Below are 20,117 nucleotides of genomic sequence, written 5' to 3'. Positions count from 1 at the left end.
CTAAGCTATAATTCATTTCTGTGACTTAGAAGTAGAACTAAATAATTCAAATAGATTAACGTTCTCATGGCCACTGTTATCGAGATATTTCGATCCCAAACATCGGCAATTCTCGCTGTTTTTGTCGAAGCGGCCGTAGAGGAAATGTGCAGAGTAACACATGAGTCAATCGTGGCATCTTGCAGTGAAATATCTTGCACTCAAGAGGATGGTGAGATGAATGTCAATTTGCAACCTGAGAAACAGGTGAGCATCTTCAAGTGGTGGAAGCAATTTGAGAGATGAGCACGTTTAATGGCAAATCAGATAAACAAAACTCATCATGACTGATGCTAGCCAGTGATGGGGAAACGAAGCCTTCCTGATGCATTGAAGCTTTTCAGCCAATTGTGTCGAAAATAGGTTCATTACTCGAGGCTTTGAGCAACACAGTGTAGTGGCACCTACTGGTGAAAATAATGTAGAGCAGCCAAATTATTATAGATGATGGATGACGTCCCACACGCCATAGTGCGGAGACCGCTGTAATAGTTGGTTGGAGTATAATTATTATTTATGTTTGAAAAAAATAAATGTTGATACTTTCCAAGATTGAAATAAAGAGGGAAAACATTTAGGTCCATGCTTCAGAACACATTCTCTTTCTCTCTGGTTCCATCTCTCTAGGTTTCACTCAAAAGCACACCACTTTAAACACCTGTCTGTCACCTCAAACCTTCAAACGAAACCAACACCAAAAATAACCAGTTTTGGTTTAGAACCCAATATCACTAATACTAGCACTGAGTCCATAGCTAGGTCAGTGATTCCCAAACTTCGCCGGATAGAAAAATGGGACGCAGTGGGGGGAAAAAATAGTTCATTGGAGTTTATCCCATCTCGAACCACATCATGTCACACTTTGTATGTGACCTCTCCCCCAAATCAACCTTCACTCTATAGACCTGTTGTATAGTTTAACTTAAAGGGGGAGTTTACGCAAATCCATTTTCATGTGTATTTCTGGTCAATCCACGATGCATACCGTCTCGAACTACCACCATTTCGCATGCAGCTGCATCATAGCTATCGAAAAAGCGAGGTCTGTGTTTACCGTCTAAAAAGGTCTCATACCGCGTTAAAATACGTTAGACGAGAGTTGCACTCCGATCCTGCTCTACAACGCCAGTGATTCCCAGAGAGGGGAATCTTGGGGGTTGTAGGAATTGATTCAAATGAGCAATTTGGAACATCAGGACTGATCAGGGATCAGGACTGATCCGACTCAGAGATCGTTTTTTTTGTTAATGGGTCTATTATTGACTAATGAAAACAACAAATCCACTGGAGTACAGGGTAAAATTCAGTTTTAAATGTTCTAAAAACATATAAACACTTTTAGCCAGTGAAGCGAGACTGCGAATGTTCTAGTTTACATTTTTCTCTCGTCCTTTCCTGTATTTGCAGTGGCCAAGAAATGCAAAAAAAAAAGTTTATTACAAAATGTCTTTCATACCTTACCTATCCTAGTTTAGATGGATGTAGTCAAGGGAGCTAAACGAACACCATACCCAAATGCAGGGTATTTCAAATATATATTAGGTGCTCTGTAGTTTGCAGTTGCAATGTATATTCATCTATGGGAGAATGCAGAGTTGTTGTAGGCTGTAGGCTAGTTATGATGTTTGCTAAATGCACCTTGTTTCCCTTCCCATCAGGCACAGCTTGCTTCCATTGTGCACCTGCTGACGAAGGAGGTGATCCGTAAACTATGCAGGTTGTTCATAGAGTGTTCCTCAGCTTTGCTAAATGAAAATGAGACCCTGAAGAAGCCAGAACTAGTGGCGAGCCCAGCTTCACCAGAGGAAGACTGCCAGGTGGGTCATTGTACAGCAAGCTGTTGTTGTTTTTTCAGAATTGTTGTGAAGAAGTCCGATTTGTGTGTGTGTTTGTGTTTGAGCCTTTGCTTGGTGTTGCTGTGTGGCAGGATGGCTCAAGCGTATGTTCCAGCCAGGACAGTGAGGAGATCTCAGAGAGAGAAGCTTGGTCAATCAGTGGAGAGGGTAAGGCGGCTCTGGATTTACTTTCTCTTATTCGGTAATGCCTCTTGTTTGTCTCCCACGATGAAATCAGGGAGGGGACTGTGGATCTGCCTCTGTATGTTCGTATGTCACATGATATCTCAGACACCACTGGAACGACTTTGATGAAACTTAGGTGAATGTTGCGGGTTGCCATAGAGATCCAGCATTTACAAAATTACACTGATTGTCCCACGAGGGGTGCTAATAAACAATAGTAATCAATAAATTGTCACCAATTCACACAAGGAGGGGTGCTACGTCATTCGTGGGGGACAACTTGTTTACTGTTGACTTGTTTGCTATGAAGTTGAACCAGAGCTTAATGGCCGTGTTTGAGTTCAGCCTAGAGACTAGACTGTGATCCATGGGTGGTTTATTGTTGCTGAACATATAGGAGCGTATGCCAAGATTGTAGTGTGTGCAGTCTTCCTGAACATTGTACGTTTTGTACTGAACATTGATAACCCAGCACCTGGTTAAAGTCATTGGATGTGCAAATGTTTAAATCTTTTCATCTGCGTTTGCTTTTTCACTCTTAATTCCATCCTTCCAGATGTTGACAGTGCACATAGAGAGAGTTCTGCCTTGGAGGGTTACCGCTCTGCAGAAGACACAGGGGAACTGGACACAGAGCCCACATCAAGAGACACGGACACTAACACTCATCTTGAAAACATGGCTGATGGTCTCTCAGAGTGCACAGCGGACATAAGAGACAGCCACAGGATAAAGGAAGAGATTCCCACAGATGATGAAACAGAAACAAAGCAAATTATTCCCAAGAAGAAGAAATCCTTTAACTGTAACCTGTGTTGGAGGAGTTTCCGCCTCGGCACCTTGCTTCAGCAACACAGGCGAGTTCACACCGGAGAGAAGCCTTTCTCCTGTGGTCAGTGTGGCAGGGCGTTCGTGTGCAAAACCTCTCTCAGCAAACACCTCACGCACCACTCAAAGGGGAGGAGTTTCAGTTGTGCAGTTTGCGGAAAGACTTTCCATGAGGAGAAAGCTCTGAAATCACATGAATTTGTTCATACGGCCGCGAAGCCATTCAACTGCTTAATTTGTGGACAAGGCTTCACAGCGAGGAACAGTCTTATCGTACACCAGAGAATCCACACAGGTGAGAAACCCTATAGCTGCTCAATATGTGGGAAAAGCTTTGTGCAAATCAGTTACCTTACAATTCATAAGAGAATACACTTGCTTGATAAGCCGTTTAAATGCACTCAGTGTGAAAAGGGTTTTATAACCGAGCGTGCGTTGAAATCACACCAGGTAGTTCACACAAGGGTTAAGGCATTTAAATGTGAGACATGTGGAAGCCGTTTTGGGCATTTAGTGAACCTTACGAGACACCATCTGATACACACTGGGAGTAAACCTTATGTCTGCAGCGTGTGCGGAAAGCAGTTCAATCAGTCCAGCATTCTCAAAGGACACATGCAGGTACACGGAGGATTGAAGCCTTTCATGTGTGACATTTGCGGGAAAACGTTTGTCTATAATTACGCACTCAGAAACCACCAGCGGACACACGGGGAGGCTAAAGAACGGAAGGGCAACTCAAGGAAACCACATCATTGCGAGGTATGTGGGAAGCACTACAGCTCCATTGGGACTCTGAAAATACATCAACTGATTCACACGGGAGAGACGCCGTATGAGTGCTCCACGTGCGGCAAGACTTTCACTCAGAAAGCAGCTTGTGTCGTACATCAGAAGGTTCACACTGGGGAGAAGTCCCATGTTTGCGGTGAGTGCGGGAAGAGCTTCAGTCTGCCAAACAATCTCAAACTACACCAACGAATTCACACTGGTGAGAAACCTTACACGTGTGAAACTTGTGGGAAGACCTTCAGTATCAGCGGTAACCTCAAAAGGCACATGCGCGTTCACACGGGAGAAATGCCATATAGCTGTGAGTTGTGTGGGAAAAGATTTAGCCAACCTAACAATGTCAAAACTCACATGCAGGTCCACACAGGAGAGAGGCCATACTCATGTGACAGTTGTGGAAAGAGCTTTGCTTATGTAAGAACACTTAAAGAACACAAGTGTTCCCAGAAATAAAAGTAACTCTTTGCAGCAGTGTGAGGAGTGGACATCAACATGCCTTCATGCAGTTACAATTATAGTAAACTTTTATAACATGCAATTTGTCGATGCTGTGGTTTGTGTGAAAACATTTTAAGTTTGATGCTGTAAATTAGTTATTTGTTGATAAGGATAACATGGTTTCATCAGTGTCATCTCAGGTTTGCATTATTTGTAGCTGTTATGTTCATGCACCTGTCAAAAAAACATTAAAAGAGACTGGAAGGTCTGATGAGCTGTAAGCATTTATTTATAGAAATACAATGCCCAACAATGGACAGTTTTTTTCTTTCTTTGGCTCTATACTCCAAAGGTTTGCGTTTTAAAACAAACTATTACTATGAGGTTAAAGTGGATATTTTCAGCTTTTATTTAATGGTATTTTTTTGTAGATGTCGGTTTCACCATTCATAAATAACGCTTTTTATACATAGTCCCCCTATTTACAGGGCATGTGATCAGTTTCAGCCGCTAGTCATCGCTGTTTCACACCTGTCGTTCGACATACACCCTGTTATGTCTATCCAGAATAAATGGGAGAAAGAGAGAAGTCTGTGTCCTGGGTCTTCACTCCTGTATGGGTAGATGTATGCAGCTGATCACAACTTAATATGTTGGCGATGATTTTGTTCTTCGCCAATTACTAACTCCTAACTTTGTTTCTTGTACACTTATATCATACCTACATTGTCAGGCTAAACTGACACTGATTAAGGCCACAACATGTTATTGGACCTGGAGCGTGATTTGAACCAACCCCAGGTTGGAAATCCAGCTCATGAAAAACAGAGAGGACAGACATGCACTTCTGGTACCAATAATTGAAGGGGAGGAGCCGACTTCCTTCAACGGAACAAGAGGACTTTTATTTTGACACAGGAACCGGAATAAGAAATGGTCCTCTGACGTATTGGTTCGAGTTGTTTCTCAGTCCGAACGACAACACTGTTATATTCATTTGGTCAAATAAATGTAGGTAATCTAGGTACCATCACAATTATATTCCACATTGAAGCCCAGACGTGTAAGTGCAGTGTAGCTTTGACAATAATGTCAATTTTACAGGAACAGATCGGCTCCATTTTGGAGATAATGGTCAACGCGACTGTTTTAGAAATTAGCAAAGTTATCGGGGGTTCTGCCTCGTTTGGGTCTGACCAAGTGCCAAAAACAACAGACGAGAACACAAATGAAACTTCAAACGAAAAGGTAATATTTGTTATGTCTGCGATTTAACATAATTATTAAATCATAATAATATAGACTATTTTGCCTTGTTTTGTTATATCAGCTTCTTCTCTATGCTAGCCAGCTGATATTGGCTTCATCATAGATCTAGAACAACTAGCTAGGTACGCGATGCTATATGAGAGAACATGTTGCTTTCTGGAACAACACTGGGGCGTTGTCGGTTCTCAATAGGTTCGACATAGCACAGGTAATATGGGCATAGGAGTGATCATCTTAGTTGATTTGGTCCCTGATTATGATGAATACACCTAGGACGCCATTTTGAACACGAAACAGCTGACTATCTAGTATATGTTCTATGTCACGAGGGACAGACAAACCCACTCATAATGTGTGATGGTTTTACCCTGTTGTTTCATACAGTGAGTAATGTGTGCAAAGAGAATGCTAACATTCTCAATGTGCAACAAATGTTTTAGGAACCTCATGTTCTTGATGTATGTTTTGATTGTATGACTATGAACCTGCTTTTGCACCTTTTCAACTAGGTAGCTCTGCTGACCTCATTCATGGAGACCCTGGCCAAGGAGGCAGTGGACAAAATCTGCCAACTATGTAACGAGTGCTCTGCTGTTCTGCATCTGGAGATGTCTCAGAGCGTCACTGAGAATGACGACCTAAAGAGGAGACTAGAAGCAGTTGAGACTGAGCTGAGGACCGTCTTAGAAGGGAGCGGAGGACAGGAGAGCACATCACCTAATGGCTGCTGTAGTGACGTTCAGATCATCCACCAGTCAAGAGGCACTCAGAGAGGTGAGATTTGTCATCCTTATTTCATAGAGATCCCTTGACCAGTGTACCAGTGTAACGCCGCGGCATTGTTCGTTGACTACCGATTAACGTTTGAGTTTAGAACAGGAAAGGTAATGGAGGTGCGCCATTTAAACCAATGCAAAAACCCTCAAAGTTTGACCTGTAAGCTAGAGTACAAAATGCTGCACAACTTGTTTCCAAAACGACCTTATTCAATTTGGGATCCTCTGAAGAACATGTCTAGCGGGTTGTCATTATCATCTGCCCTGATTTCATTTACATTTACATTTATGGAAATCCATGACCGTTTATTATTAGCAACCCGCACTAGTTGTCTATGGTTGAACATTTTGCCAGTTCTGCTGTTAATAACAAAACCAATACTTTTGGATTCAGTGCAAACCTTTCGATTTTTTTTTATTTCAATCATTTTCAGTCCATTCCACCGGTGAATCGGGAGTGAAACGATCCCCCATCATCCACCTCTGGAAAGGGAGAGTTTCCTCCAACGTCAGTGAGGTAGGCGCTTTCCTTCACTGCAGTCTGTTTTATGTCAAAAGTAGTAGTTGTGGCCACTCCGCTTTTGGACCAAGGCAAGTTTGCTCCCAAGATCCATCATACTGTGTTAGTCATACAGTTTTCTTGAATTGTTAGATGTCTTACTACATGTACACACAAAGTGCATTTGGAAGCAAACTTGGGTTAGATTCCTATTCTCTCTCTCCCTCTCTTTTTCTCTCCATCTCAGCAGTCCTTGGAGCCTGGGACCCAGTCTGTCACCATCAAGGAAGAAGGGTTTCAAGATTACCTGGACTACAGCACCTCAGAGGGCTGTCACTTCCTAGAGGGACAGGCCCCGGAGGAGAGTGACCCAGAGCACCCCACAGGAGACACAAAGGACCAAGGAGACACCGCCAGGCCAAAGCGTTTGAGGAAGCCAAAGTACCCGGTAGCCCGTCGCGGCAGGCCCAGAAAGGAGAACCAGCTGAGCTGCAAGCACTGCAGGAAGACATTCAACAAACTGATCCACCTGAAAGCTCACCAGGTGGTGCACGCAGCAGCAGAGAAGCCCTTCGTCTGTCAGCAGTGCGGGAAAGGCTTCTCCTTCAAGCGCAGTTTGGATGCGCATCAGTTGCTTCACACAGGAGAGAGACCACACACCTGTGACACGTGCGGGAAAGGTTTCACTCTAAAACAGCTGCTGAAGAACCACCAGAGACTCCACGCTGGCCTGAGGCCATTCCGCTGTGACCAGTGTGGCAAGAGCTTCAACCGAGCCCACGGTCTTAAGATGCACCAGATGGTCCACACGGGGGAGAGGGCGTACAACTGTCAAATCTGTGGGAAGAGTTTCAGCATACCAGGTAACCTCCACCGGCACCAGCGGATACACACCGGTGAGAAGCCGTTCAGCTGTGCCACGTGTGGGAAAAGCTTCAACCAAGCGGACACTCTGAAAGCGCACCAGCGGATTCACACGGGAGAGAGGCCGTTCAGCTGTGAGACCTGCGGCAAATGTTTTATCCAGAGAAGTGCACTGAAGATGCACCAGAGAACCCACGCAGGAGAGAGTGCGTTTATCTGCGTAGCGTGTGGGGCAGGCCTGGCTTGCGTCAACTCGCTGAAGGCACACCTGCAGTCTCACACCGCCCAGATGCCTTGCACATGCTCTGTGTGCGGGAGTAGCCTCGGTTCCCTCACGCACCTCAAATCTCACCAGCAGCTTCACACTGGCGAGAAACCACACAGCTGTGGCCTGTGCGGCAAGAGCTTCAAATCCTCTAGCTACCTGAAGACGCACCTGAAGACCCACACTGGGGAGAGACCGTTTGCCTGTGACATTTGTGGCAGAATGTTCACTCAGCACAGCAGCCTCAAAACCCACCAGGCAGTGCATACAGGGGAGAAACCGTTTAGCTGTGAGACTTGCGGAAAGTGTTTCAGCAACACGGGGAACCTCAACAGGCACCAGCGGATCCACACCGGAGAAAAACCCTTTAGCTGTGAGCTCTGTGGGAGGAGCTTTAACCAAGGCAACAGCCTCAAAGCCCACCAGCAAATTCACACAGGGGAGAAACTGTATATGTGCGACAAATGTGGAAAGAGTTTCTCATACCTAAGGAACCTGAAGGATCACAAGTGTTTCTATGTCTAAACCCAGTAGACATAAACTGACCTTTGCCAGGGACCATGATTGTTAATTGTTTCCTGTGTTAGAAGTGCTTTTTAGGGCAGTGGGTGGCATACTAACTTGAGGTGGATGCTAGATTATTAGTACTGTTATGATTGGTTTACTAAAGATTTTTTAAAGAACATCGAATGAAAGGGATAGTTCACAGAATGTTTATAATATGTTATTATTTCACGTACCTTACGTGAAGCCTGTACAATGGTAGCAGAACCATTTGCGTTGAGCCTTCCGTTACATTTCCACAGTGAGCAACCGCTAGCTTTTTCTATGGATTCTCAATCTCGCCGTTAGCATTTACACAATTATGCCTAATTTAACTTCAAGGGATAGTTCACACAAATATACACATATAACTAAATGTAATATAAATATTCACCCATATAATATCACACATTTGGTTCCTTAACCTGAAATTAGTCTATGGACAAGGACAAACTTCAATCCACACGTTGGTTCTGTTTATCTGGGCACTATAACTCAGCTAGTTGTTAGCATTTTTAACCAAAACCCAAAGGTCAATGGACCCTAAGTTAGCATGTTTGAAATGTCATGCCCAAATCATCATCAAATTCTTTGAAGAGACTTACAGTGTCCAGATAAACGGAACCGACGTCTGGATTGAAGTTTGTCCATAGACTCTTTACTCAGGGTAAATATGTGATTTTGTTATTTTGAACTATCCTCAAACCAAGTGTAGTGACATTACTTATAAGAAGCGTGACAACATTCATTTTAGTACTTTTCAGTATTCTAGCATCCCATCCTATGGCTACATTAGCTGTAGTGAAAAATAGTTTTACAACCAGTGAAACTCTTTCTAGCAACTATAATAATTTCCTTTGACAGTATATTCATCTCTTATCTATGTATATTCAAGCTTATCCATTTTGGCTACAGTTTGAATGAATTGAGGCATTTATGGACTACAGTACACTAATAGGGTAGATTGAGAATTAATGGGAAAAAGCTAATGGTTACTAACGCTGCTAACTTTTGGCTAAAATGGAAATGTAATGAAAGCCTCTGCGCAGGTGGTTCCACTACTGGTGTACAGACTACATGTAAGGTATGTGAAATATTGACAATTTATTCAAATTGGGTGAACTACACCTTTTAAGAACTGTTGTAACCAGCAAAAACCCTTAACATGTCACATAGTGTTGCCATTTGTGGGGTAGAAGGCAGTGCCTGTAGGAGGTGCTTAACTGTTCTCAGGAGCAGAGCTTAATTTATTATACAGAAGATTACATCTGTACCAAAGGTCAGCCGCTTCTGAAGGCTTTAGATGTCATCTTTTGGATGTCTATTTATTTTATTTTATTTGACTTTTAGTTTGTAAGACAAAGCACACATACATTGGCAATTATGTTGTTACGCACACCCATCCGTAATCTCATTGCATAGAAGAGTGGAGGATGTGACCGCAGAATATTTTTTGTTGAAAGTGCCCCTTTTGCTAATAAAGGTATAACCTGCCTATTGTTATTAAGGCATTCTGCTTAAAATAAATGAGAGGCATGAATGTGTTGGTTCAGTAAATTCACTTATTGCATTATTCTTCTCACATATTTTCATATCAATGCAATTACTAAATGGAAATTCATTTTCATTGAATCAATGAAAAGAAAATAATGGCTCAGTAAATTATTTTACACATGTTTACATATGACGTGATCATGTAGCCAGGTATGACTAGAACATTTGGTCTGTTGCCAGGAAGTGATGTAATATTTACATCAAGACTCCTAACTTTAAACATTAAATTCTCTTTAATGTGCAACTTTCAAACATTATAGACCACGTTATGTTAATATGAATAGAACAATGTAAAAAATGTGCCCAAGAATGACCACTGCCTAACTGATAGAGGGTGGCCTTTGGACTAGTAACCTTTGTCTTGTTTACTTTTTATTTCTCAAATAAACCAACAAAATGAAGCTACTTTGTGCCTAATTTTTTGCATTCATGCTCTGCTTATACAAACATAATGTTGATGACATTAAATTAATTAAAGGGTAATGAAGGAGTCTCCAGGTTTTGCGTGTTGTGGGAGAAAAGTGTGGCTTTGTGTGACTGGTAACACTTTATCGATAACACTGAAATGGAGTCAGATGCTGTGTATAAAATGCTGTAGAGACCTCATTAGCCACGTGTACACTATTGTGCTTATCTGATTGTCACAGTTTGTGCTTGCACCAAATAAATGGTTTTGTGTGGCTTAGTTGGTAGAGCATGGTGCTGATGATGCAAAGGTTGTATGTTCTGTTCCTGCTTGGACCATTTGTAGAAAAACAATGAAAATTGATACACTCACTTTATTGTCAGTTGCTTTGTGTAAAAGCATCTGTTACATGGCATATATTATATTAGAAATGTAAAGCTGAGAGAAGCAATTACTTCCTCAAATACGTATGGCAGACTTGCTAATGCATGCCAAGATGCGATTTTTCTGAATCTAACACTTGTTTTCATGCAGCTCCACGAGAATGAGAAACAAGAGGAAAACGACTTGGTTTCTCAGTTGGTCATCCAATTCACGTGAAATGATGTACTGTTTCTCATCACTAACACACCTGTTTAATACCATCAACGAATCCTAATCTTCAGTCTGGCGGCTGGCCCACTATTGATTCAGTCGGGTATATTGGTGCTGGGCTGGAACAAATGGTTGCACATCCAATTGCTCTTCAGGACAAGAGTGGGAGATCAAACTAGTTCACCAAACAGATTCTCTGAATACCAAATGCCAACCAAACTGACAAAACCAAACACATCCACTGTCACAGAGACAACACCATTGCAGCCTACAACACTTAGTTATACACACACACACACCCCTCCCCAGCAGACATTTGGATGTGAGCCAGTTTCCTGGATCGAGCAAAACAACTAGTAAAACAAAAAAAAAAGTCTATTTATAATACGAGGCAAGGCTGTGGGTGATAACGCTATATTGGGGGTGTTCTGGATGGCAGTTTTTGTCGGAACATGGGGTGGACAGACGGACATCCTCTTCACCATAGACGCCTGGACGGGAAGGCTCGCTTTCATTTACCACAACACAAGGTTGATTTATAGCAATTTATTTCTTCTGAATTTCTCCCTGGTGTCTTATTAAAGGAAACGTATGTGATTGGAAAATAATATTTCTTTAGCACGTGAATAGTCTAAAGTTGACAGGGAGCTGTGAAGGCAAGTATCATTTTATCCCTAAATGATATAGCTTTTCCTCTCATGTTTTTTGGGGGGAGTTATTTGCTGTTTCATGACAGAGTTGATAGAGATCATGGCTGATAATTTGCTATGTGATTAGGGTGGTCTATCACCCCAACTGGCGATCCTTCCCAAACCACACAGATGCCTTTGCTCCCTGTCAGTCACAATGGGCATGACAGATTTCATGTGTTTACAAGCCAAACTCCCAAGAGATCTTCCTCTGTTTATCGTCCTCAAGGTTCTCTGACGTACTCTCTGGGTAGTTATAGCAGAGGAAGTGTCATTAAGGTTAAGAGGACTTTCCTCCCAGTGACAGGTCACACATCTGGACTCTCAGACACTCCTCACAACCCCACCCAGAATGCAGTGCTGGAGGTCAGGGATCAAATCTGACAAGGGCTCTGCAATCTGGGCCTCTGACCTCTTCCGTCATTGAGGTTCATTCCTTCTGTTCTGTTTCTCTCATGCTGTCTTGTACATGGCTGTTAGAACTGTTAGAACAAAATGGTATTTCTTGTATTTCCAAAATACTAATCCTAACTCTAACCCTAAAACGAATTGGATAATTGTGACTTTGATCACATCATGCCAACCATAACTACCATCCATGCATCATTTAGAGGAAAGGTTGGCACGTCACACGCATGCATTGTGTCTCTTCATTCTATCATCCTTTCCAAGATTATCTGTCTATCTTGGGAAAGCAGTGACCCCTACTGGCTATAAAGATAACCAGCATTTGTATAAGTGTGTGTTTGACTGTGACAATATCTTGTATGTGTATGTCTATTGACACTAACAGTCGTACCTTTTTCAAACAGAATTAATTCCTGGGATGAGTTTGATATGAATTACTTTGAATAAAAATATTTAGACTTTGCAACATTTCAAGAAAGTTTATTGACATGAAATGCATTTTTTCTTTACAAAAACATCACTGTGTTTTGAGAAGTGTTGATTACAGTATGATAGGTATTGTATTCAATGATTTAACATTATCTTAAACTATCTAAACCATTTGGTGGTGTTTGGTGCAAACAATGTTTGCTTTTGCATTGATGAATACATTAATCTGTGGTAATTGGATATTGACTCTACCTTCACTCTAGCCATTTAGGCATCAGTATTTTAGCCACAGCAAAAGCTTTACAATGCACATATAAATTAGCTGTTAGTTGCCAGAGCATAAAAGGAAAATGACAATAATACACAAAGGATGTCGCAGGAACAACTTACTGCACTATAAGCAAACCAATAAGCACTGTCAGCATGTTCAGGGGAAGTGTGGGTGTCAGGTAACATGCAAAGCCAGCACAGTGCTTTAAGAATGATGAGGGGAAACGTGAAGCCAGAGAGAGGGATATTTTGAGGAAGGATTGAGGATGGAAGCACAAGGGTTTGTCCAGGAGCTGCTGGCTGTGATTGCTGACCCAGTTACTAATGTAAAGGATGGATATGCAGGAGCAGTTCCATGGGTTGCCCTCCAGATGGATTGTGACAAGGTTCTTCAGAGGCTCCAACGTCCCATTCCATAGAGCTCTGAGGCGGTTGAACCTGAGGTGAAGTTTTTTGAGAAGGTGCAGGCCTCGGAAGACCTCAGGTTGTAGCTGTTCAAGTCGGTTGTTGTCCAAATCAAGTTCTGTTAAGTTCATTAGGGGGTTGAATATTTGAGAGTCCAAGGCCACCAAGCGGTTGTTCTGAAGATAAAGTCTAAGGAGACTACCCAGGGAGAGGAAGATGTCATTCGGGAGATCATAGAGCTGGTTGAAGCTAAGGTGGAGCTCCTTTAAGGCATATAATGTGTTAAAGTCCTCAGGAGTCAGTGATGTGAGGCGATTGTTGTCCAGATCCAGCATCTTGAGCCTCAGAAGCTCTGTAAACAAACCATTGGGGAGCATCTCTATGCGGTTTTCATTTAGCAGGAGCTCTCTTAGGTTGGCAAGGTTAGAAAACTGGTTGGGCTGGAGAGACGAGAGATGGTTTTTGGAGAGTTTCAGGGAGTGGAGTTTTCCTAGGCTATGGAAGATTAGCCTTGGGAGAGACCTGAGGTGGTTATTATCCAACTGTAGCTCTCTGAGTTTCTTAGTCCTGTGGAATAGGCCCCTGGGAATCCTCGTTAGAGCGTTGTTGTCCAGATGGAGTTTCCGTAGCTTTCTCAGGCCAGAGAACAAGGCAGGGGAGAGGTCAGAGATTTGATTGTTAGCCAGCTGGAGCTCCCTCAACTCACACATCATGTCAAAGAATCTTGGTGGAAAGTGTGAGATGTTGTTGTTGTCGAGCTGCAGTTCTCTCAGCATTGTCAGGTTGTGAAACAGGCCCACAGGAAGTGATGTCAGAGCGTTGTGATAAAGATCCAGGAGCTCCAGTCTGCCTAGATACTGAAACCCCCCTGAGGGGAGGGATCGGAGCTTGTTGAAGCTCAGTCCCAGTGACCCCAGACGGGATAGACCCCTCAGGGAGTCCTCAGCCATGACACTCAGGTGGTTATTGCTCAGATCCAAAATGTTTAGATGACAGAGCTCAGAAAAAGCATCTTCTGGGAGGCTGGTGATGCCGTTCTTCTGGAGATACAGAGTGACAAGCTGTGAGACGTCCTTAAGGGCATCAACAGGCACAGAGTCTAACAAGTTACCACTCAGGTCCAGGTGTTTAAGTTTAACAGCTCCCCTGAAGCTGCCATTAACAACTCTGACCAGTTTGTTCTTGGACAACACCAGTTTATCCAACTCTGTTGAGTTCTCAAACACCCCTTCCTCCAACTCAACGATGCTGTTGCTGCTAAGGTAGAGATTAGTGAGCAACGGAGCTCCGTCCAGCATCCCGTACTGCAGCCAGTGGATCTGATTCAGGCTGAGGATGAGCGTCTTCAGTCTGTCCAGGCCTTGAAGGGACCCGGTGGGCAGAGCTTCCATACGGTTTTCACTAAGATCTAGAAATGTCAGCGCTTTGAAACCACTGAGTGTTCCCGGGCCAAGTGAAGACAGACCGTTACCTGTGAGGAACAACTTGACCAGGCTGCTCATGTTGGGCCAGGTGGAGTTGCTGGATATGGAGATATTGAGGTGGTTATTGGTGAGATCCAGGACCTGCAGGTGCTCCAGTCCGCCAGAGGGGAGGGCCTGGATGAGGTTGTGGGACACGTAGAGCTCCTCAGTACCCTCTGGGATTTCAGGGAGCTTCTCCTGCCCCTTGTTCAGGCAGGTGACCGTTACATTGTCCAGACATTGGCAGGGCGAGGGGCAGGCAGTGGCCGTTGAAACAAGGCCCATGACCATGGCCAAAATCCCCAACATTGTCAGGAGCTAAAGTTGATGCAACAGGAAGAGGAATGAGGTCAATAGGTAAAGACATTACAAATGACACATCAGGTGAAATAAAAAGCTGAAACGGCTGTAAAACAATCATTCCTGTTTAGTGGTACACATCCTGTTCAAATGTATGAATGTGATCTACAGTATATGTCATCTCACTGTTCTAACTTTGGATATCCAGTGCAATAGACCAATGGGTTACTCATGACATTATTTGTGGCTTATACCAACGTTTTTGTTGCTCTTATGAGAAATTCAATGTTCAAACTAAAAGGCGTTGATGATGAAAAGTTCATATCATTTTTAACTAATGATTCAAGTATGAAATGTGTGTATGCATTTAATTCTCTGTAAGTGCAGTGTTTTTCTTCTTTGTATCTTGTTGCTTTGTATAGTAAATACAAAGCAATGTAATACAATGAAGAAAACCCCGCACTCGCAGAGCACCACGTTTATTTAAAGCAGACCAAAATGTTAATCCATTATTCTTTATTGTACTGTACAAAAAACAAATTTGAAACTACGTCATCTTTTCACTCAACTTGCTATTCACTGATGAGAGGTAAAATTGGGCAAAACTTACCGATGAAGAGACCTGCTCTTGATTTGAAAGCTGTGAGACTGTACATCGATGTGTTAAGGACACTGAGAGTGTCAATCCGTTTTAAAGGTGAGGATCCCAGGAAGTGGTGTCTTGTTATCAAAGCTCTTTCTCAGAATGTAAGACAACAGTAGATGATGCTGTAGGTAAGCAGAATTGTTGTGGTTAGAGCTTCATGTGCTACATCAACTCAGCCTCATCCTCCATGACCACAGAAAGCTAAGCAAGCGTCTAGCCAGATAAAGGAAACAGCTTTATTAGCTGCGTCTGCATCACAAACAGCCGGTTTCTAGGGTAAGGCAGATTAGTATCGATTCCTGGCGTTTGAGAACGCGGGGAAAGTACAAGTGACACTTAATTTTGCTTGTGACATTTGTTTTTTGCTTCAATATGGAATCGAAAGGATTCAAAACCGTTGAATCCTTGTAAGGGTTTGATGTTGTAAGCGGACCCAGGTGCGTTGCAGAGGAAGGGCACGTGAAGCGGCCAACAAACAGTGAAGACTAAGTGGGGAATGAAGGGAAGTGAGGGTACATATAGCATTAGTGACAATTACTACACACAGGTGCTAGGAATGAGTTTGTGATTGGGTGGCACAGTGGAAGGACGGAGGGAGACACCTAGGGACCGCACTGGGGAGCGCGACCCCCATCCGTAACAAATCCTCCTTTTTCCATTGGAGAACACATTTTCGTGGACAGCGTTTAGTGATTATATCAAAGGTGAGGCCTTATTTCTGTAGGTGACCAATCCTGGATGTGCCGATTGTAGGACTTGAAGGATGAGTTGGAGTCCAGGGTTGGCTTCTCTCTCCTGACTTTGGAGACATCGAGCAGACATTGTTGCTGAGGTGCTGTTCATGAAAGAGGCTTGTGCCCTGAGATACCAGATGTTGCCATACCAAGAGGTCTGTGGCCTTCTCCTCATAGTCCCAGATATTAATGTTGCCTTTCTTTCTCTCCTTTGGCCATTCTGACACATACTCCATTGGAGTTGGGTTCACATTAGCATTGCTTTGTTTCTATGTTGCACTCTATGTTTTGTGGTCTGTGTGTGTGTGTGTGTGTGTGTGTGTGTGTGTGTGTGTGTGTGTGTGCAAACTCATTTAGTAAGTTAAACCTCAGTTTCCTGCTGTTAGATGTTTTGCTCACCAGTGTGTGTGTGTGTGTGTGTGTGTGTGTGTGTGTGTGTGTGTGTGTGTGTGTGTGTGTGTGTGTGTGTGTGTGTGTGTGTGTGTGTGTGTGATCTAGAATCCAGTTCAGATTCTGGGATATGACATCATGCCTGTGAAAACAGAGACACTTTCATCAAAGATATTGTAGTGAACAAGATATATTAGTAGTAGTAGTAGTAGTAGTAGCAGCAGCAGCAGTAGTAGTAGTAGTAGTAGTAGTAGTAGTAGTAGTAGTAGTATTAGTAGTAGTAGTAGTAACAGTAGTAGTAGTAGTAGTAGTTGTAGTAACAGTAGTAGTAGTAGTAGTAGTTGTAGTAACAGTAGTAGCAGTAGTAGTCAGCTTTATTAGCTGTGTCTGCATCACAAACAGACGGTTTCTAGGGTAAGGCTGACTAGTACTGATTCCTACGTTTGATAACGCGGGGAAAGTGCACCTATTTTTGCTTGTGACATTTGTTCATAGACAGTGTTTAGTAATGATATCAAAATATAACTTATATTTATGACATTGCCTTTACAGGACGGTTCAAATAAAGCTATACAGGAGTGTTCTGTTCAACTGGTTCTCAACGGTCCCTCAAAGGTGTGTGCGTGCGTGCGTGCGTGCGTGCGTGCGTGCATGATTCAGATTCACATCAGTTGAGAAGGATGAAATATCATTTGACCCTCCAGTGATTTTCATTTATTTTTTATTTAATCTTTATTTATACAGGGAAAACACCCTGAGACCAAGGCCTCAGGTTACAATTATTTACAGATAATCCAATATTGTTGATGTAAATAGTAAAAAGAGCCAGACGAAGAATTGATCCTTGTGGAACACCATTTGTTGTGTCCAGAAAACCTGATTTAACACCATCAGTTAAGACACACTGCGTTCTGTCCGTTAAACAATTTTCAAACAATCAACATGAAGCCTGATTCACTCCACCATGATCAGAAAATGGATTTCCTGAAGAAAATGATTGGGCTTGCTTCAGCTTCTCAAGTTATATACTAAATACTTAAAGGTAGACTCTGGGCTATGACGTCATGCCTATGAAAATAGAGCAACTAACGCTAACCCTAACCCTAGGAATAGTAGCAGCAGTAGTAGTAACAGTAGTAACAGTAGTAATAGTAGTAGCAGCAGCAGCAGCAGCAGCAGCAGCAGCAGTAGTAGTAGTAGTAGTAGTAGTAGTAGTAGTAGTAGCAGCAGCAGTAGTAATAGTTGTAGTAGCAACAGCAGTAGTAGTAGTAGTAACAGTAGTAGTAGTAGTAGCAGTAATGTAATAGTGATGGCTCTATACTCCAGGTTAACCACTAGATGGCGCCATGACAACGTTTACAGTATGCCACTTGCTGTAATGATACTCGACCAGTAGATGGCTCTCAAAGACAGAATGAAATTCCAACACAGCATAGAGAACAACAGAAGGATGACATTGCAAGTTCTCACCAACAACATGATGTTATCTTCATTTCAGCCAAGAGGGCACCAGGAGAAGTAAAAGCAACTATGATAACTACAAATGGTCTATATAACAACTAGAAACATGTTTTAATTGTTCTGAAAATGTTCTTGTCAATGTCAATGTCACATGTCCAAGGAATTAATTTGATGTTCATACATATTATATTGGTATATACTATATCTAGTGTATCTAACATGAGCTACAATTGGAGAGTTGGATAACATCTCCAACACTGTTCAAAGCAATCACTGTTTGTGTGTTATCATGAAATATTATGACACCATGTCTGGTTAACTCCTTATACATTTTGATCCTCCAGTACCGTATATCCTGAAGTTGATGGTCAGTCAGGATTGGACAGACACAGGGACATGGGCATTGCATTATGACCGCATGAGCATTGACCCTCTCCCCAGAATTGTCTGTGATGCAGAAACCAAATAGTCCACAGAGTCAAACAGTGAGCACTGTCTCCGTTGTTGGAAGGTAAAATGTTTGGAAAGTATTTATAGAACAGACCAGAACATAACTTATTGTCCATGGTAGTTTGTCTTCAGTTAAAAGACAGTACACATTACACATAGCCACACATAACAGCAAAATGTCCCACTCATTATATCATGACAGCCATCTGAGTCAGACAGTGGGAGGTGAACAATAGGGCTAACCAATGGCTGCAGGCTCTCTGTGTTCAGGTCCTCAGGGTTAACCAATCAATCAATAAAATGTATTTGTATAGCACTTTTTACACAGACAAATATCACAAAGTGTTTCACAACAAAAACAATACTAAACAATAAACACAATACAAACAATATGACGCAACACCAAACCATAGAGCCCCAAAAGTAAGCCAAAGAAAAAAAACTCCCCAGAGGGGAGAAAAATATACGTCACAGTATACAGTGGCAACCAGGGCTGCAGTGGCTAGATCGATCACCCTGACCCGCTCAGTGGCTCTATAGCATCAGCAAATGACGCCCACATTCCCCCTTGCCCTCAAACATACCCCATTAGGACTATTGAACATTCCACATAAAGTGGTTTCCAAATGATTGCCTTAATGACGCTAAAGGACTGGCTGATTAGGCTGAAGTTCTGACGTGTTGAACCAGTCGGAAGTTCATGTCGTCCTCCGACACTAATTCACTTTCATGAGCTTGAAACGTCTCTGCTTCAGGCGTCTCTCCGTCATCCATGCAGAGCCACTAAATGCACTAAACAAACAAACATTCACTCCTACTCTCAAATCTGTTGTTGCCAAGACACCAAGGACGCAGGAGCAGGATGTGCTCGTGGGTGAAGTCTTCTCGTGCACGGCTTGTCCAGGTAAGACCGTTTTACTCCTCAGGTTGTGCTCACCATCTTCTCTCCTCTACAGATATGCAATCAATGACCAGGCCTGGATCATCTAGAACCAGGAGTGGTCAACCCGACTCCTGGAGAAGCCACAGGACGTGCAGCCCTGAACTAACACACTTGATTCAGTGATGAGCAGCTCAATGATAAAATCAGATGTAGCATTAAAATCATTGTGTAGATACCAGGGTTGGGGTCAATTAGATTTTCAATTCAGTTAATGATTTGAATTTGCAATTGAAAAACAACGTTTTATGTAAAAAAAAAGAAAAAAAAAAAAAAGAATGTCCTATTTGCAATCACTGAATTGTAATTTAAATTTAGCTCCTGAATTGACTGAATTCAAATTCAACTGAGCCCAACCCTGGCACATATCTGTAGCGTGCCGAGAGCAGCTGGCCACCACCGCTTTATGGAACATGGACCCTAAAAGCACATGGTTTGTTCTCTTCATAGCAGAAGCAGTAGTTTACGTATACACTTATTAGTGTCCTATATGTAAATAATGATAGGGGAACCATTTGAAATACCCCAAATCTATTCAATAGCAGAAATGTGGAGCTGCAAATGTTGAGTATTGTTGAAGTCTGTCCTTAGGCACGCCCCTAAAATGAGGCTGTATTGTCCTTGATATCAGATTGGACATGAAG

The 20,117-nt window shown here is 42.6% G+C and overlaps 3 protein-coding genes across 3 annotated transcripts; 2 read left to right on the top strand and 1 right to left on the bottom strand.

Annotated features, from left to right (window-relative positions):
- The first annotated feature begins 24 nt into the window (after positions 1 to 24).
- Positions 25 to 4,612, top strand: LOC310812501 (uncharacterized protein). The gene is made up of 4 exons (XM_083681089.1): positions 25 to 246; positions 1,698 to 1,856; positions 1,967 to 2,042; positions 2,617 to 4,612. Exons 1-4 carry the CDS (start codon positions 67 to 69, stop codon positions 4,131 to 4,133), a joined length of 1,932 nt encoding a protein of 643 aa, XP_083537215.1. The 5' UTR covers positions 25 to 66; the 3' UTR covers positions 4,134 to 4,612.
- Positions 4,613 to 5,103: 491 nt separating this feature from the next.
- LOC310811919 (uncharacterized protein) lies at positions 5,104 to 10,275 on the top strand. The gene is made up of 4 exons (XM_083680265.1): positions 5,104 to 5,366; positions 5,897 to 6,161; positions 6,598 to 6,680; positions 6,910 to 10,275. The coding sequence occupies exons 1-4, from the start codon at positions 5,208 to 5,210 to the stop codon at positions 8,314 to 8,316; spliced, it is 1,914 nt and encodes a 637-aa protein (XP_083536391.1). The 5' UTR covers positions 5,104 to 5,207; the 3' UTR covers positions 8,317 to 10,275.
- A 2,225-nt stretch (positions 10,276 to 12,500) lies between these two features.
- Positions 12,501 to 15,493, bottom strand: LOC310812339 (uncharacterized protein). Its single transcript, XM_083680851.1, has 2 exons — positions 15,463 to 15,493; positions 12,501 to 14,870 (listed from the first exon to the last, which is right to left on the bottom strand). The coding sequence occupies exon 2, from the start codon at positions 14,859 to 14,861 to the stop codon at positions 12,801 to 12,803; it is 2,061 nt and encodes a 686-aa protein (XP_083536977.1). The 5' UTR covers positions 14,862 to 14,870; positions 15,463 to 15,493; the 3' UTR covers positions 12,501 to 12,800.
- Positions 15,494 to 20,117: the final 4,624 nt, after the last annotated feature.

The sequence above is a fragment of the Argentina silus genome, assembly GCF_951799395.1.
Source record: "Argentina silus genome assembly, chromosome: 11".
Taxonomy (NCBI): domain Eukaryota; kingdom Metazoa; phylum Chordata; class Actinopteri; order Argentiniformes; family Argentinidae; genus Argentina; species Argentina silus.
This window is presented reverse-complemented; position numbering and strand designations above follow the sequence as displayed.